This window comes from Callospermophilus lateralis, chromosome 1 (assembly GCF_048772815.1).
Source record: "Callospermophilus lateralis isolate mCalLat2 chromosome 1, mCalLat2.hap1, whole genome shotgun sequence".
NCBI lineage: Eukaryota > Metazoa > Chordata > Mammalia > Rodentia > Sciuridae > Callospermophilus > Callospermophilus lateralis.
The window spans coordinates 23394810-23411050 of record NC_135305.1 but is presented as its reverse complement, the minus strand read 5'-3'; the positions used below and the strand labels follow the sequence as shown (position 1 = coordinate 23411050).

The following is a 16241-nucleotide window of genomic DNA, read 5'->3' as shown; positions in this document are numbered from 1 at the left end:
TAAAAGGCATGAAAAATGATGAAAGCTCACAGGGTTCACAAGTCTTAGACCAAAATGAATGTCTCTCCTAAAGTGGAATTGAGAGGCTAGAATTGTTAGTGGTATATTCAGATGGCAGATGAAGTGATAAAAGCATACTGGGCACCAAGAGGCTGGCCATATGGCAGCAGTGAGGGCAGATCAATAAGGGAACAGAAAAAGAAGGAGGGACTCCTGAGTCCGTGGACTGACTGGCAGGTATTGGGAAATTATGACTAGATATTGAGGAGGAAGCAGAGGGTCCCTGGATAAGTAAAGTAGGAGAACACATAAGGGATGTTTTGGCATAGGTGGAATGAGAGACACTGGAATCGGAGTGCCACTGGAAGGTAATATGAGGGTTTCAAGTTTGTGTCCAGGGAGTGATGGGGAAAAAAAGGGGCACCTTGATCAGGAGATAATTTCATGAGACTTTATTGGCTTCAATATACATGAAGACGCCAATATGAAAAAGGGGGCACATGGAATGCATGTTAGTTCCCAAACCAAGGGCATCAGCAGATCTCAGGGAATAAGTGGGTATGATGAATGGTATCAATGTCCACTGTAAGAGCAAAGCAGGGAAGAGAAGCACTTGTAGAAGTGGGCCCTTAGGAAGAAGTAGGGAGTGGGGGCCAAAGGGACTCAGGTTAACTAGAAGAAACTGGGTGGTGTTGCACTTTAAGATGGGTCCTACACAGACAGCACTATAGGTACCTCAGGGACATGAGTGGATCCATGCAGAGTGAGTTCAGTATGTAAGAGAAACAGGCTTGCAAATGGCAGAAGAGGAGCTGGGAATCAATGTGTTACAGGCATTTCACAGTGACTACTGAATCTGTTCTTCTGCTGTTCAAGGGGACTTAGTGAAGCCTGGGTTGGGGAGAACCTTCCAACCCAGTATGGTGTCATGGGTTTAGAGGTAGAAGGTTAGGTTAATAGCAAATGGGCACAGTCAGAAGGAGCTTGGCCCAGAACATAAGGGTTGAGGGATAGATAGAATGGGGGCTTTTCTTCTACAGGCTTTATCTAGAGGGTGATGGAGGACATGAAAAAGAAGATGTGGATGCTACCTACATAAAAATAATGTCTTAAAGTGAAGGTAGAGTGGTCAAATGGTAATAAGGAAAAAAGCAGCAACACCAGAGGGCCACAGGGGCTGTCACTATGACAGGCAGGGTTGTATTCTCTATGGCACCTCTTAGAGGGCAAATGCAAATAATGGAGGTGAGAAAAGAAGAGCAAGCGGTGGCAGGACTGGATATAGAATTTTACATCAGCCTAGTAAATGAAAGGGGTTAGAGAAAAGAGAAAGGTTGGCATGGGCGAGATGAAGAAGGAATCTAATGAAAGGTAGAGGTGGAATAAATGGAAAATTCAGACCAGTGACAGTAAACAGCTGAATAAGAGAAGGTGAGAGAGGGAGGTAGAGAGATAGAGTAGAAGAGCAAGTCTAAGAAGGGAGCAGACCCCTATGAAGAACAAAATGGAATATGATGATATGGCAGGGACTAGGTTGCTGAGAGACTTACAGGTCAAAGAGATGAGCCATGAAGCCTATCCTTGGCCAAGGAGGCAGCGAAGAAACAGGTCACAAGCCAAAAAGTATCAAAAAAAGGATGTGGCTGTAGAGGGTACTGTAATGCATAGGAACATCACACACAGAAGATTAAAGGAAGCCCCAGGGAGGATGGAGAGTAGAAAATGGGGTGGAAGGGGGACAGGCTAGAAAACAATGGGGAGCAAGAAGAGGGTGATCTCACAGTTGGAATGAAGGCAATTAAGAGTGCTCAGTTCAGCCTGCAAGGTTTGGCCTGAGGAAGAAAACGGGGTGGACAGCAAACGGCAGGGAGGAACACATGCTCTTAGAGCCTTGACCATTGTTCCAAGCATGCACATTTTGTGCCAGGCTCTTTATTAAGGAACTGGCAGGGAAGGGAGGGTCACAAGAATGGAACTTGGAACAGGAAATGGATAGGGACTGGGAGGGGAGGGTTGGGGAACAGTGAAGTTCGGGATGGGGACACGAGCCTAGCTCCAGACATTGAGAAGACAACTCACTGACTGAGCTGGTGAATGATTCCATGTCATGTTGAGTAACAACTAGAGACTGGGAAGACTACTGAATCTACCCAAGGAACAACAAGAGTAGCTAAGGGAGAGAAGAAGGGAGGGGAAGGGGCTGGTTTGTAGGGAAGGCAGAGGGGCCGGAAGATCAAAGTGGTATATGGAGGAACACTTGTCCAGGAACCTTAAGTGAAAGGAGTGATTAAGAGAAGGGCAATAGTATTCTCCCAGAGGACCACATTTGGGTCAAACATACTGATAGCTGCATTGTAGTCTCATGGGTTTCACGGTTCAGGAGGGCTGGGGTGAGGTAGGGCCTTCAAGAGAACAGTTCTCTCATACATGCTGGGATGGGTCAGATCCTAGATCAGGAAGAGGAATGAGTAGACAGGGAGGAGAATGGGGTGAATCCCAGTGGAGAGTGCCAGGTCTAAATCAGAGGGGGAAGTGCTGAGATGTTAGAGTGAGGACTTCCAATTGTCACCACTGGAGGAAGGCTGGAGGTAGGAGATGGGAGAGTGAAGTCCAGAGAGTACAGGTGGCGTCCACACCAGTGATTCTTAACCGGGGGTGGGGGGGTGGATTCCACCCGAGGGGGGGGCTGTGGGCACGGCCCCCAGGTAGGCCTATCAGAGCATCAGGGGGAGCACTGATTTGCTCACAAACAGAAACGGCAACAACAAACTGACCCAAAGATGACTCTGATAGGCCACCTGGGTGTCGTGCATCCCCGGGTGGGAATCACTGGTAGAGGGGGGAGAAAGGAGATGGGGCAGAGATGGGAGGGTGAGCACCTGACACCTGTGAGTCAGGGTAGGTGGAGGCATCAGAGATATGACTGTCAATCATGGGAGGAAAGGCCCATCAGACCAAGGAAATGGATGAAGCAGAGAGGCACCTGGGAGGATGGAGGCTGAGTGGGGGTTTTCTGCCAAGGGCAGGGACAGCAGCACCAACAGTGTGGTTCCAGCTGAGGACTGAGGTGGAAGTGAGGCTGAGAGGTGTGGGTGGCACACAGGAGGATGATGTGTGGGTGTGGGAAGAGAGGAGCAGGCTGGTAGCACACAGGGAAGGAAGGGGCAGAGGGGAGTGGAGCCAGCACTGAAGGTGAGCTCATGGAGGAGCTGACTGCCGATGAGGAACAGAAAGAGCAGAGGCGATGGGTGGGATGGATGGCAGTGTCCAGGAAGAGACTGTTGTTAGGCCCAGTGTCAAGTCAGGCTGAGAATGGGGGTGTGTACATTGGGATATAGTGGTAAGTGCAGGGCAGGAGTGAGGGCAGGAGACAAGTGTGTGTGTGTGTGGGGGGGCGCAGAAACAAGGTAGGTGAATCAGGAGACGCTTCTTAAGAGCCTTTTCAGAAGAATGTGATAGGCCACCTGAAAAGTTTCCGGGATTCATGGACCCAGAGCTCCAAATAGAACCCACAGCCTGCAGCCACAGGGACTGCTGGGTAGAACATGGAGGTCTGGTTCAATCTTTGTGATGCAAAGCTCGCTGAATGTGGGGAAGCAGTGGTTGTGAAGGGCAGGTCGAAAAGGGTGTGCACACACAGGAGGACTACTGGATCAGCCAGCTGATTCACAGATGGCAGCTGAAAGAATGGCAGATGGGGAGGAGATGACTGGCCCTCGCTATGCAGTAGAGACAAAAGCAGGAGAAAGGATCAGCTGGGCCCAGGAGAGGGCAGAGGAGGTGAGGGGTTTGCAACATGTTGCAGAGCAGTGGGCAACAAGAATTGAGAAAGAGCAGAGGAAGGAGCCCAGCAGCTGGGAGTGGAGAAGGCTGTTGAGAGTCTGGGGAAGGTACTGCACCAAGAAAGGATCATCAGGACTAAGAAAGGAGAGAAAATGATGAATCCGGGTGAGCAAAAGCAAGCAGAAAAGAACATGGCATGGGTAAGACAAAAGAGCATGAAGGAGAGATGTGAGCAGGCCAATGGAGAGTGGGGCTCTATTTTTTTGGGTACCTTGACAATTTTGGAGACCACTATGCTATCCAAAGACATGCAAAATAACAGGTAGTAGGTGCAAGTCCTTTAGAGAACAGCAAAGCATCTGTAAATATGGTGGCACTGACAAGGTAGCATGGTTAAGGGTGAAATCACATAGCAGAGAGAGTACAGCCTTCTAGAGATAAAGAGGATGGCTACTGGCAGTTGTGAGTATAGGCCAGGAAGAAAGAAGACACCAAGGAAAAGACTCCTAAGCAATTATAATTGACTTTGACAAGGTGGCCAGGAAGTCTGACTGGAGTTTAGGAGGAACAGGAGGATCTCTGGAAAAGTACAGTGGAAGAAAATGTAGGGAATGATTCACACAAGGATTTATTCCATATTCATTGTGGGAAGAAACATTACAGTAGGTAGCAGTAAAAAGAAAGTGATGGTTGTAAATTGAGATAGGTCAGGTGAATTGATGGGATCTGAAGTAGACTGGACAGTACAGAACCTCCTGAATTTGTGGGTGCTCACCCTCACTAAGGGGGTCAGTGTGAAAAAGCAGGAGGTAGAATAGAGTTCTCAACATGGCGGTGTTCTCACATCTTAGGAGATAAGTCAGTGAATGACATGCGGGATTTCAAGGACAGACCATAGGTATAGTGTAGGCAGAGAAGTTAGTGTCTAGAAGGGAAGCAATGTCTTACAGAAATTACTTCATTGATTCAGAAAATGGAACAAAAATGTACTTATAGGAGGATACTATACATTTCTATACAGTTAAGGCTAACTTTCAGGGAAGGTAGTGGCAGAAATCATTGAGAGTTCAGGAATTGGAAAGAACAGAGTTTAGTATAAAATCCCCAAATATATGAGATTTGAACATAGGTTGAGTTACATTTAACATGGTTTCCATTATAATTAACCTGGTTAAAAGACAAATATTAGTTAAAGTCAAAATTGGGTTGAGGGCATAATAGTCATTTAAAAATTTCCTGGAAATTTTGCTTACAGAAATTATTTAGGAAATTTTGAGTTGATAAGATAGACAGTATTTCCCTTTAAGCTTCAAGTACAGAAAAAGAGAAAACAAGAAATTGTCCCTAGATAACTTGGTGGCTGCCTGAAAGTTCCATCAGATAATCACTTGATGAAGGAAGAGAGTCAGGAGAATAAATGCACATATAGAGATAAATTTGTGAAGTGAAATCTGAAGGGAGAGCCTGACCAGAACCTCATAAAACCAAGGGTGCAGGCTGATTGTGTTGGAAGGTAAAAGGGTAGAGATGTTTGGTCACTGAGAGCAGGTTAGTAAGTAAGCTAACACATATTCACATTGGGAATCTCATTTCTATGATCAATAGATCAGGTTTTCTCCACTAAGGCAAAAAGATTAAATGAGTGTGTACTCTACGTTTAAGTTTCATTCTGGAGATATGGGATCACCTGAATAAGGTCAGCAGTAAAGATTAACAACGTTGAAATGATGGGATCATTATATTTCTCATCATCTGGAACCATTTCAAATAGGGAATATCAAATAGGATAGGAAGATGGTTTGAAAAGAAAATTCCAGTGAGTTTAAAGAAAGGCAGGCTGAGTAAAGATAAATGAAACAATGAAAAATAAGTTCTCCAGTAGGAATCCAGTCAGAACCTGGGAATACTGGCAGATCTCATAGTGGGTCCAATTGTAGAATATTGAGTTTCAGGCCTGACTTAAAAAAATTCTAGTTAAAAACAGAGGAAATGGTAGTTGAATATTAATGTGCTATCAAACATGATCTTTCAGTATTTGACCAAGAACTCAGATTAAATGCTTAGCATGGAAGAATGCAAAGTTTCATTATGGGTTATTAATATAGATCCCAGTAAGTAAGTAGAGGTGAGTCAAAGTAAAAAACTCCAAGATAAATATTACTTAATTGAAGTTGTGAATTCACACAGAATGCTAAGAGTTAATATGGTTAATATAGAACAAAAAACAGTGAATGGAAGGCTATAGATTCAAAGAAGAATTCTGGGTCCATCAGATTGCAGTGGAAGCTTAAGTCAAGATGGCACTTCAAGGACATGTGGACAGGAAGTCCAGAGTTGAAGTATATATGAAAACATCATGTGTTGTTATATAGCAGGCAGTATCCTCTAGTGAAAAACAGAGAAAAGAACTCACATACCTGTACTGTTGGAAGTTGATTTTAGAATAGATATTTTGTATCAAAGACTGTTTTTAAAATTAGTTATTTATAATTGTGAAATGGTTCCAGATAATGAGAAATATGATGCAATAAGGACTGGTAGTAAAATAACAAAAGCAATACAGGGTTTAGAATGGTTCTGAATAGGTAGTAGAATAAAAAGGTCAAGAGGTAGGGCCAAAATGGGGAGTAACTGATTGATGTTGCATATATACTATATATTGTTAACTGGTACAAGAATTAGAGGAAATTTAAAAAAAAAAAAAAAAAAACATTTTTGCTAGGCATGGTGGCACATGTCTATAATCCCAGCTACTTGGGAAGTTTGAGGCAAGAGGACCACAAATTGTGCAAGGTCCTGGGTTTAATTCCCAGGATTAAAAAAACGAGAAAGAGACAGAGACAGAGAAAGAGAGAAAGAGAGACAGAGAAGAGAAGAGAGGAGAGGAAGGGAGAGGAGAGGAGGGGAGGGAAGGGGAGGGGAGGGGAGGGGAGGTAAGGGGGAGGGGAGGGGAGGAAAGGGGAGGGGAGAAAAAGGAAAGAAAGGGAAGAGAATGGAAAGGAAGGGAAAGAAAGGAAAGTTGCTGAATGAGGATGCAAAAAAGGAATGTTGCCTTTAAAGGTTTTCTAAGCCTCAGTAGGTAAATGAGTAAGAGAACAAAAGATAGTAAGTTGGAGTAACTGAGTCAAAACTTGCGAGGTTGATAACTTTTTCAAGAAATTACCCAAGCTTTGAAAGGAGGTGTTATGGTAATATCATGATGCTTGATTAAAATAGTTTTTTTTCAGACAGGGTACATTTTTGTACATTTATGAAGTAAGGGGGTGCAAAGAAGTTTAAAATTTGAGAGAAGAATGGTATAATTGAAGGAACAACCTTCTGGAGGATACTGGAGGGTATATGTCTTTTCACCTGTGGAAGACTAGATTTTAAAGATGATAAAGGGAGAAAATAAATAATTCCAGAATTAAAATAGCATCTATTATTTACTAGGTGTCCAGCACCATGTTAAGTACCCTACTTAAAAGGCTTACACAGACAAAATAATTTGTCCAAAGTCACAAAGTCAGTACGTAACATGTTCAGAAATCAAAACCTATATTGTTTTCAAGTTGAAGGAAATCATGACCAAGTATTTCTATTTTTTCCCTTGTAACTATAAGGAAAATATTTTTCTTAGATGAGATGTAGAGGTGACAGATTTTGATGTAACTGGTAAAATTGGAGTAATTGTGATGGAAAAAAGAAAGAAGGAAGGAAGGAAGGAATAGTAAGGAGAGAGAGGAAGGGAGGGAGAGAAAGAAGGAAGGGTAAAAGACTTTCATTACCATCTATGCCCTGGTATTTCACTTTTTTCATTGAATATAGCAAATATTTTGGATTGGCCATGGATTAAAAAAGAAAAACAAAAAACTAAAGAATAGAAAGGAGTTTGTAATGGGTCAGACATTATTGATAACTAGCACAAATTTTAAAGTCTACACATTGTGACAAGATTCCAATTTTTTTTTCTGAAGATGCATTGGTAAGAGTTTATAACCACATTCTATCACTGAGTTTAACATAAAAGAAAGAAAGTTCTCTAATTGACACATTTTTATCAATGAAAATTAAAAGAGTACAAAGCCAGAAGACCAAAAGTTGAAACCTCTGGGCTAATTTGTAAGATCTGTTTCAAAAAGAAATATAAACATCTTAATGAAGAGGGGCGAGAAAACTTCCTCTTTCTTCCTCTCAGTGGAAGTGCTTTCTGTTATTGTTGTTGATGTTGTTGTTCTCCTATAATATATGTAACTTCTGTAACTTCAATATTATTGTATTGTGTATTTTGGTATTGCAAAATTGTACTTATTGTATTCTGTTAATTCCACTCCCTGGGGTATGGGGCACCTGTGTTATCAGTTATCAAAATGAAAACCTGGGGAATGGGAGGAGCTATTATTCTCAATTGACAAAGACTAGATTTTTCAATGAGTTCAGCATTTCATTTCCCTCTGAAATTAAATGGCAAATTAATGGCATCCCTTAAAAAACCAGAAATTTGGTGAGAAGTACAATGGGAGAGGAATTTTGAAGCAAGAGCAGATGGCTACTGGAAAAAAGAATGATACAATGTAGAGTCTCCCAGGATGATGGCAGAAGCCACAGGGCTACATTAAGCAAGGCTGGGCCCAGATACTAGTTTGGATAAGGGTAAATAAATCTAGCTTTACTTAAGAGTACAGCCAGTTTAATTAGTGGCTAGTGGACACATTTCAGGCATATCTAACTGGAAAGGAAAACAGAGCAGCAGAGAAAGTGAAGCTACAAGGAAGCAGAACTTGAGGAACCTCACAAAGGGACAAAGGAGGTAATTAAAAGTTAAAGCCAGATGGCCTAAAGCTCAAAGGAGAAGTATCAGAGGCCAGATAGGAAAGTGCCTTCCCACCCAGGAGGTTATAGATCCAGGGTGGCTGTGGAATAAAAGTGCAGTTCCACCCAAGACCAGAGGGAAGAACCTGGGATTCAGACTTAGCAATGGTGCCAACTTGAATCTACCTCGTGCCAGAGTCTGAGTAGCCTGGTCTAGCACCCACACAGATAAGAATGGAAAGGGGCTCCAAGGAACCAACATTATAGAGGGGAGTTAGAAGAGAGGCTAAAGGAAAGCAGGTTAAGTCTCAAATGTTAATGAATGATGACCAGGGATAACTATTTACTAGTACTTTTATGATTTCTTGTAACTCTGTAACTTCCCCAATATTTGTTAACTTTGTTAACCTCTGCTTTTCCTGTACTTACAAGTAGTAAAAATTGTTCAAAACATAAATGTGATGTGTGCTTATTCTGTTAAAACTGAATAAAGGTTAAGAAATCAAGTACAAAAAAAAAAAAAAAAGAAAGAAAGAAATGAGAAGAAAAAAGAAATTAAATACAATAGATACTTGACCTTTATAAGTGATAGACCACAAATCTTGTAAATACTCTACTACTGGCAGTAGCAATTAACTCTCTTTTAAGGTCCACCCCTTACCCCTATATTCATAAAAGCAGAGAATTACAAAGCTTTTCTCAAATATGAATACACAGTGGTTGGCTAAGCTACTCACTAGGCTGAAACATACAACCACAAGCTTTATGCTACAAGACCTTTAAAAAAAATGATGTATTTTTAAAATGCCAACCATCTATTAAATAAGTTTTTCCAGGATGCCCCCAAAAGAAATATCAGGAAAACGTAGATCATGATTCTTCACAGGAATGTCAAATTTTTACACTTACACACACTGTACACACATGCACACACATACATCATTATTATTAAATTAAGGAAAAGAATCATGTTCTTGAACCTTGAACATTTGTCCAGACATTTTAAGAGCTCAAGAGGTAATGCATGCACAATCACACAAGTATCTTCTGCCTTATATGGGTTAGTACCTGCTGTAGGGTCCTCATCAGGTAAACGAACAAGAGTGTAACATATTCCTGGTTGATTATAGGTGAGGCTGGGGGCTGGGATACAACACAGTACTTCATAGGAATCTGATGGCTCCATCTGCACTGTCACTTTCTCCAGAAGCTGATCATTCAGAGTATTGGTACAGTCAAACTAAAAAGTCAGCAAATGAAAAACATGTGAAGAAAAAGAAATGTTTTTCAATCAAGTTGTTCCTGTCCTCTCACATAATCTAAGATTCAGTTCTGGAACCCACTACAACTTCCCTCTCTAAATAGCACTATAAGTCTCCTAAGATTTTTTTTTTTTTTTTGGGTAGGGGGGTGCTTGGCATCAAACCCATGGCCTTGCACATGCTAAATACGTGCTTTATCACTGAGCCATACCCGAGCCCCATCTATTTCTATCATTCATGAGTTTTTCTCTTTCTGATTCCTACAAAACAAGATGGCAGAAATCAGATGGCTGTCAAATCTAAGTTCCCAGCTCATTTATTTAACTTTCCTCCATCCCCCAGTACTGGAGATAGAACCCAGTGCCTTGTGCATACTAGGCAAACACTCTAACACTGAGCTGTATCTCTAGCTCCCTCTTTTAATTTAAAAATGTTTTAAAAAAATTTATTTTGAGACAAGGTTTCACTATACTGGCCTTAAACTGGTGATCCACCTACCTTGTCCTCTCAAGTAGCTGGGATTACAGGGATACGCCACCATGCCCAGCTTACTTTGATGTTAAATGTTAATTTTTAAAATGGTTAAGACTTTATATTGTCTAATTTCTTCAGATATTTCAGTTTTATGTTCTTTAAAAGATTTTAACTATCAAAAGTTACACATCATATGAAGGGATCTCTATAATTCTGAAAAAACTAAAATTGCTGCTAAATTAATTCTTTATAAAAGGAACTAGACAATTCAAAATAGCCAAGCTATGGAACCAACCTAGGTGCCCTTCAACAGATGAATGGATAAAGAAAATGTGGTATATAAACACAATGGAATATTACTCAGCTACAAAGAAGAATGAAATGGCATTTGCTGGTAAATGGATGGAACTGGAGAATATCATGCTAAGTGAGATAAGCCAGTCCAAAAAAACCAAAAGTCAAATGTTCTGATATGTGGATGCTAACCCACAACAAAGGAGGGTAGGGAGAGGAAGTACAGAAGTTCATTAGATTAGACAAAGGGGAACAAAGGGAAGGGAAGGGAGCAGAGATGGGAATAGAGAAGACAGTAGAATGAATCAGAAATAACTTTCCTATGCTCATTTATGAATACACGACCAGTGTAATTCCACATCATGTTCAACCACAAGAATGGGATCAAAATTGTAATGAGTTGCACCCCGTGTACATATAATATGTCAAAATACACCCTACTGTCATGTATATCTTTAAAAAAAGGACAAAATAGAGATTTGTAAACATGTGCAAATAGATAAGATAGATAAAAATAGCATCATTCTAACCTAGCATGGTGGCTTGTGCCTATAATCACATTTACTTGGAAGGCAAAAGTTGCAAGTTCAAGGCCAGCCTGGGCAATTTAGCAGTCCTTGTCCCAAACTGAAAAGGCTTACACAGACAATTAAAAAAATTAAAAAAAGAATTAAAAAAATAAAATAATTAAAAGGGTTGACCCTGGAGTCAATCCCTAGAACTACAAAAAATAAAATAAAATAAAATAAAAACAATATTTAAAAAAAAAACCAAACAAAATGCCTGATTTACAAGTCAAAAAATAAATACATAAAATTAAATGAAATGAGCTAGAATCATAAACTAAAGGGTAACCAACTTTGTCTCCAAACATACCAGTTTATACTAATTCCCTACAGGAATCAAGGGTACTTATCTCACCTGGAACACAATATGATTGGTAAACACGTGCTTGATACATCGAACAAAATATTCTGTCTCTGCTTCTGTAAGTTGAACAGGCTCAGATGACTTGAACAAGGGTCCTAAATTCATAAACTCAGGAATGGCTGCCAGTTGTTCTAGCAAGAAAAAAGAAAAGTAGGAAGAAAGTTAAGACATGACGAGGACAAGGACAGGCTTTACTAAAATATTTTAGTTTCCACAAAATGGAAATATATTTCAGATCCTATAGCCTTACTAACAGTTGAACACTCAATTAGTATGTTCCCAGGTGAATGCATCTTTAAGTTAGTGAGTTTACTGAATTACTAAAAGCAAAAAAAGAAACTAAATTCCTAACTTCTTAGAATCTCAGTTCCCTGTTAAGCAACAAGGCATAGGTAAGAACAATATTCCCAGAGTAGTTAGCAACTGAAAACTAGAAAATTCCATAGACTGTACATAGTCCAGTAACTATAACATATGATCTTTAGCCATACACAGACATTCTAAACTGAGAATTAATCAAACCGAATAAAAGCAATAAAATTCATTTTATTTACAATGCATGGGGATTAAAGAATATTACTTCTACCTGTAAAATCAACATACCTTGGAAAATGTCTTGCCTGGAAGGAGCTAACTTCTCTGGCTTCGAAGTCACAAGTGTGATTTCTACAAAGATAAGAGCCATCAAGTGAGCTTCCACTATTAGCTCACAATGCAGACAGAAAGAGATGAGGGCAGAAACTTTTGGTAGCTATACAATGAGCTAATGCTAAATCATACCAATAGGTTCTCTGTTGGTTTGAGGGAAGTGGGTACTCACAATGCATTTAATGAACAAAATCTTATATAATAATAATAAAGTAAGTCCTAAAAATATAGAATTTGCCTTAAATAGACAAGGATGCAAAAAATTACTTATAAAAGGTAAAATAATTTATAAAACAATTCTTATGATCCAAACAGGAAATAATACTTGTATAGAACTCCTTAAAAAAACCTGAAAATTAAGCATAAGATCTTTCATTCCCAGTTCTTATGTGTTCATAACCACTAAATACTTTTTCTTTTTTCTTTTTTGAGTTTTAAAGTTAAAACACACATACACACACACACACACACACACACACACACACACACATATAATATATCTGTTTTGGGGGGTGGGGGTAGTACCAGGGATTGAGTCAAGGCCTCGCATATACAGGCAAGCATTCTACCACTAAGCTACATCCCAAGTCCTTTTCTTTATTTTATTTTGAGACAGGGTCTCTTTAAGTTGTCCAGGTTGGTCTTAAATTTGCAATCCTCCTGCCTCATCCTCCCAAGTAGCTCAGATTATAGTCACGTGTCACTGCACCTAGTTTCTTTAGAAATTATTTTTATGATCTTGCCCTACATTCTTTCAAGATAAACTACCAGTAGCAAAGTAAGATTACACAATTCAGAAAACAAAAATAGGTGGTCACAGTGTTATTACTATTACTGCTCTGAAATACATATTGGCAACTAATTTCAAATGCTATTTAACACTTTGCACTAAAAAAAGAAAAAAACTTTCATTTTAGGACATGTTTAATATTCTTGATCCTTACACAAAAAGCAATAGATGTTTTAAAAAAAAAAACTCCTAATAAAAAACATGTAGGGCTGGGGGTTGTGGCTCAGTGGTACAGCGCTTGCCTAGCATGTGTGAGGCACTGAGTTTGATTCTCAGCACTGCATATAAATAAATAAAATAAAGGTCCATTGACAACTAAAAAATATTTTTTAAAAAATCATCTATCTTAGGGGCTGAGATGGTGGCTCAGTGGCAGAACACCTGCCTCACATGTGTGAGGTCTTGGGTTCAATCCTTAGCACCACATGAAAAAAATAAAAAGATATTGTGTTAACCTAAAACTAAATCAAAAACAAAAACAAAAACAAAATCATCTATCTTAGTTGTCAATGAACAAACAAGTTCTAGTTTTATTTCCTAGTTCAGAAAATATGCTAACATTTACTAGTTTTGCAAAACCTATTTATACACAAAAAAACCTAACAGAGTTAGCTGTTGCCATTACCTGATTTTTGTTCAAAAACAGGAGCCATAGCAAGAGGAATTGATTTCAGATCAAAGGGTTTTTCTGAAGGCTCCAATGTATACTGATGTAAGGCCTTTTCCATCCCGGGAACAGAGACTGTCAGACCTGTAAATGCAGAGAAATCTCAGCATTGTAACCGGAGCCAATGACTGGTAATGTTTATGTAAACTTTCAGAAGGAAGAGAAAAATAAAACCACAGACTTTAAAACTTCATTTTTACTTTAAAAGTAAAAATGAAGGTTACCAAATAAACTTCCTTATCAACTTATAAACTGCCTGATTTCTTTCAAGAAAACAAAGCAAAAACTTTTCAACAAACTGTAAGTACCTCTTAGAAAAGAAACCATTTTAGCTGTGTTAGAGTAGTGAGAGCATAAGGAAAGGGAAAAAGAACCAACACATTCAAGAGGGAGATCAAGAAGAACCAGGAATAAGCAATATTTTTTGGGCCCTTACATGCTTTAAGAAATACATTCTCACAGATTATTTTGCAGGAATTTCCATTCCCAAATTAGAAAATATCCTCGCGCACACAGGTTTCCCTAGAAATGGAAGTGCATTCAAAGACAAAAACCAAGCATTTACCTAGTGGAGTCAGCTAACACACAGATCACAAAATATGCTTCCAGATACCACCGGGGAACTAAAATATATCTATTTCTTGACTCTCACTGACCATTGAAGATGTATGTGGCATTTAATGCCATCTGCCTCTGCTGCAGCACATTCAGATAGAAGGTAGCTCTGTCTCGTACCTCATCATCAGTATCCATCATACACCTGACCAGAGGACAAAGAATAGGCATATTACCTCAAAGATTTACAATAGTTTACCACCATACCAAAAGGACACAATTCAAGTCATCTGATACTACCTTTATAAAATACTTTGGTAATTGCCAATATTGGCTCCTAATGTCTCCACAAATCTTCGGAATTCATCTGAATTACTACAGAAATTCTGTCATAGTGAATCAGAAGTACTACATAGGGAGGCATTAAAAGAACTACAAAGAACATAATAACATGAGACAGCAGTTGGTAATCTATTCTTGCATATGCAACTACACACTTCTGTACAATTACAAAATAGAAATATTATACTTTCCCAGGATACAAAAAGATAAATAGCATCCCGAATCCAGTCATTGTTATTGTTCGAATAGCAATTTGTTTCATTTAAAATCAGTCAGCCTTTGACTTGTGACTTATCTGTTTCAATTATTAAAATGCAATCACAGAGCATTTACTAAAGCAAATCTTTTCCTTATCAAATATGACATTATGGAGATCACAAAAACCTAATATTTTCAACTCTGCATATGAATCACATAAGATCTCCTTAACGTTAGTGCCTCAGTTGCACTTGCCTAGCACGTACAAGGCACTGGGTTCAATCATCAGCACCATATAAAAATGAATAAATAAAATAAAGGTATTGTGTCCAACTACAACTAAAGAAAATTTTTTTTAAAAGTTAGTGCCTACTATACAAACTGAAGTACATTTATGTTTACTTTCTCAAAATCCAAACTCAAATTTTATTTGTATCTAGCACATATGTAATTATCAGAAAGAAAAAAAAAATGCCATTTGCCCCTGATTCACTATATGAGCTCTATTCTTAGGCCCCATAATGCATATAATATGGTTCAAATAAATCACTACTTAGCCATTTTTTTTAAAAAAGTCAATCTTTTACTTACCTTTGTAAGAGTACAAGGATGCTTGGGAGAAGACTCTCATTCTGAGCCCCAAATTTTGCCAAAGCACTCACAGCAGCTATTATGAAGCATAAAATAAAGCAACATAAATACTGCATTCTCAGAGTTAATCAATCATTCAAAAAAATTAGATAAGCGATCCGTGTTCAGTGAAGTCTCTTGTTTTACTGAGTGTTTCTTGATCTTATTTCTTTAATACGTTAAAGTATAAACAGAACTCTGAAGGCCCTTGAGAGCTCTAAAGAGAAAATTCCCAAAGAATTGAGGATAAAGAATCATGTACATTTTCTAAAAATTATCTTTGCTTCACTACAACCTCCTACATCTCATTGGTGTGATTAAGTTCTAACCCAAAATAAGGCCTAAGTATAAAAAGAAACTATATTATTAAAATTCCTTTCACTGACTATTAGTAAAAAGGAAGGGGATGGGGGAGGGAGGAGAGGAGGGAAGGAATGGTAACAGGAGTTGGATATGATAAAATGTTATATGCATGTACAAATATGCTACAATTAAACCCATTATTCCATATAATTAAAATCCACTAGTAAAAACTTTTACAATTCCTTTCATTCAATTATAATTCATAGCTTACCTAACTTCTGTCAAGAACTGTAGTAGGTGCTGGAGGTAGAAAGATAAAAGGCATGGTCTCTGACTTTAAGGAGTTATACTGCAGTAGGAAAGACAGGTTAAGTAAAGAGATACTTATAACACACCATAGTAAGGCCCTGGTAGAACTAAATCCAGAATGTTGGGTGAGTACAGAGAAGGAGATTTAAATCAGAATTGGTGGTAGAAAAGAAAGACAAGGAGTTGACCCTTATTACTTGAGCTAAAATTTGAATAATAAATAGTGTTTTAGCTAGAGGGAAAAGAGCATTTGAGGCAGAGTGAA

At 38.9% G+C, this 16241-nt stretch overlaps 1 protein-coding gene across 1 annotated transcript in view; it reads right to left on the bottom strand.

The window, feature by feature from the left end:
• The window catches only part of Copg2 (coat protein complex I subunit gamma 2), a 133553-nt gene that overhangs the window by 38176 nt on the left and 79136 nt on the right, over nucleotides 1-16241 (bottom strand). Inside the window, exons 15-20 of the mRNA XM_076833159.1 lie at nucleotides 15326-15401; nucleotides 14296-14399; nucleotides 13598-13723; nucleotides 12138-12200; nucleotides 11526-11665; nucleotides 9643-9814 (exon numbers count right to left, since the gene is read on the bottom strand). Of these exons, the coding sequence (XP_076689274.1) occupies nucleotides 9643-9814; nucleotides 11526-11665; nucleotides 12138-12200; nucleotides 13598-13723; nucleotides 14296-14399; nucleotides 15326-15401 (681 nt within the window). The remainder of the gene's footprint in view (nucleotides 1-9642; nucleotides 9815-11525; nucleotides 11666-12137; nucleotides 12201-13597; nucleotides 13724-14295; nucleotides 14400-15325; nucleotides 15402-16241) is intronic.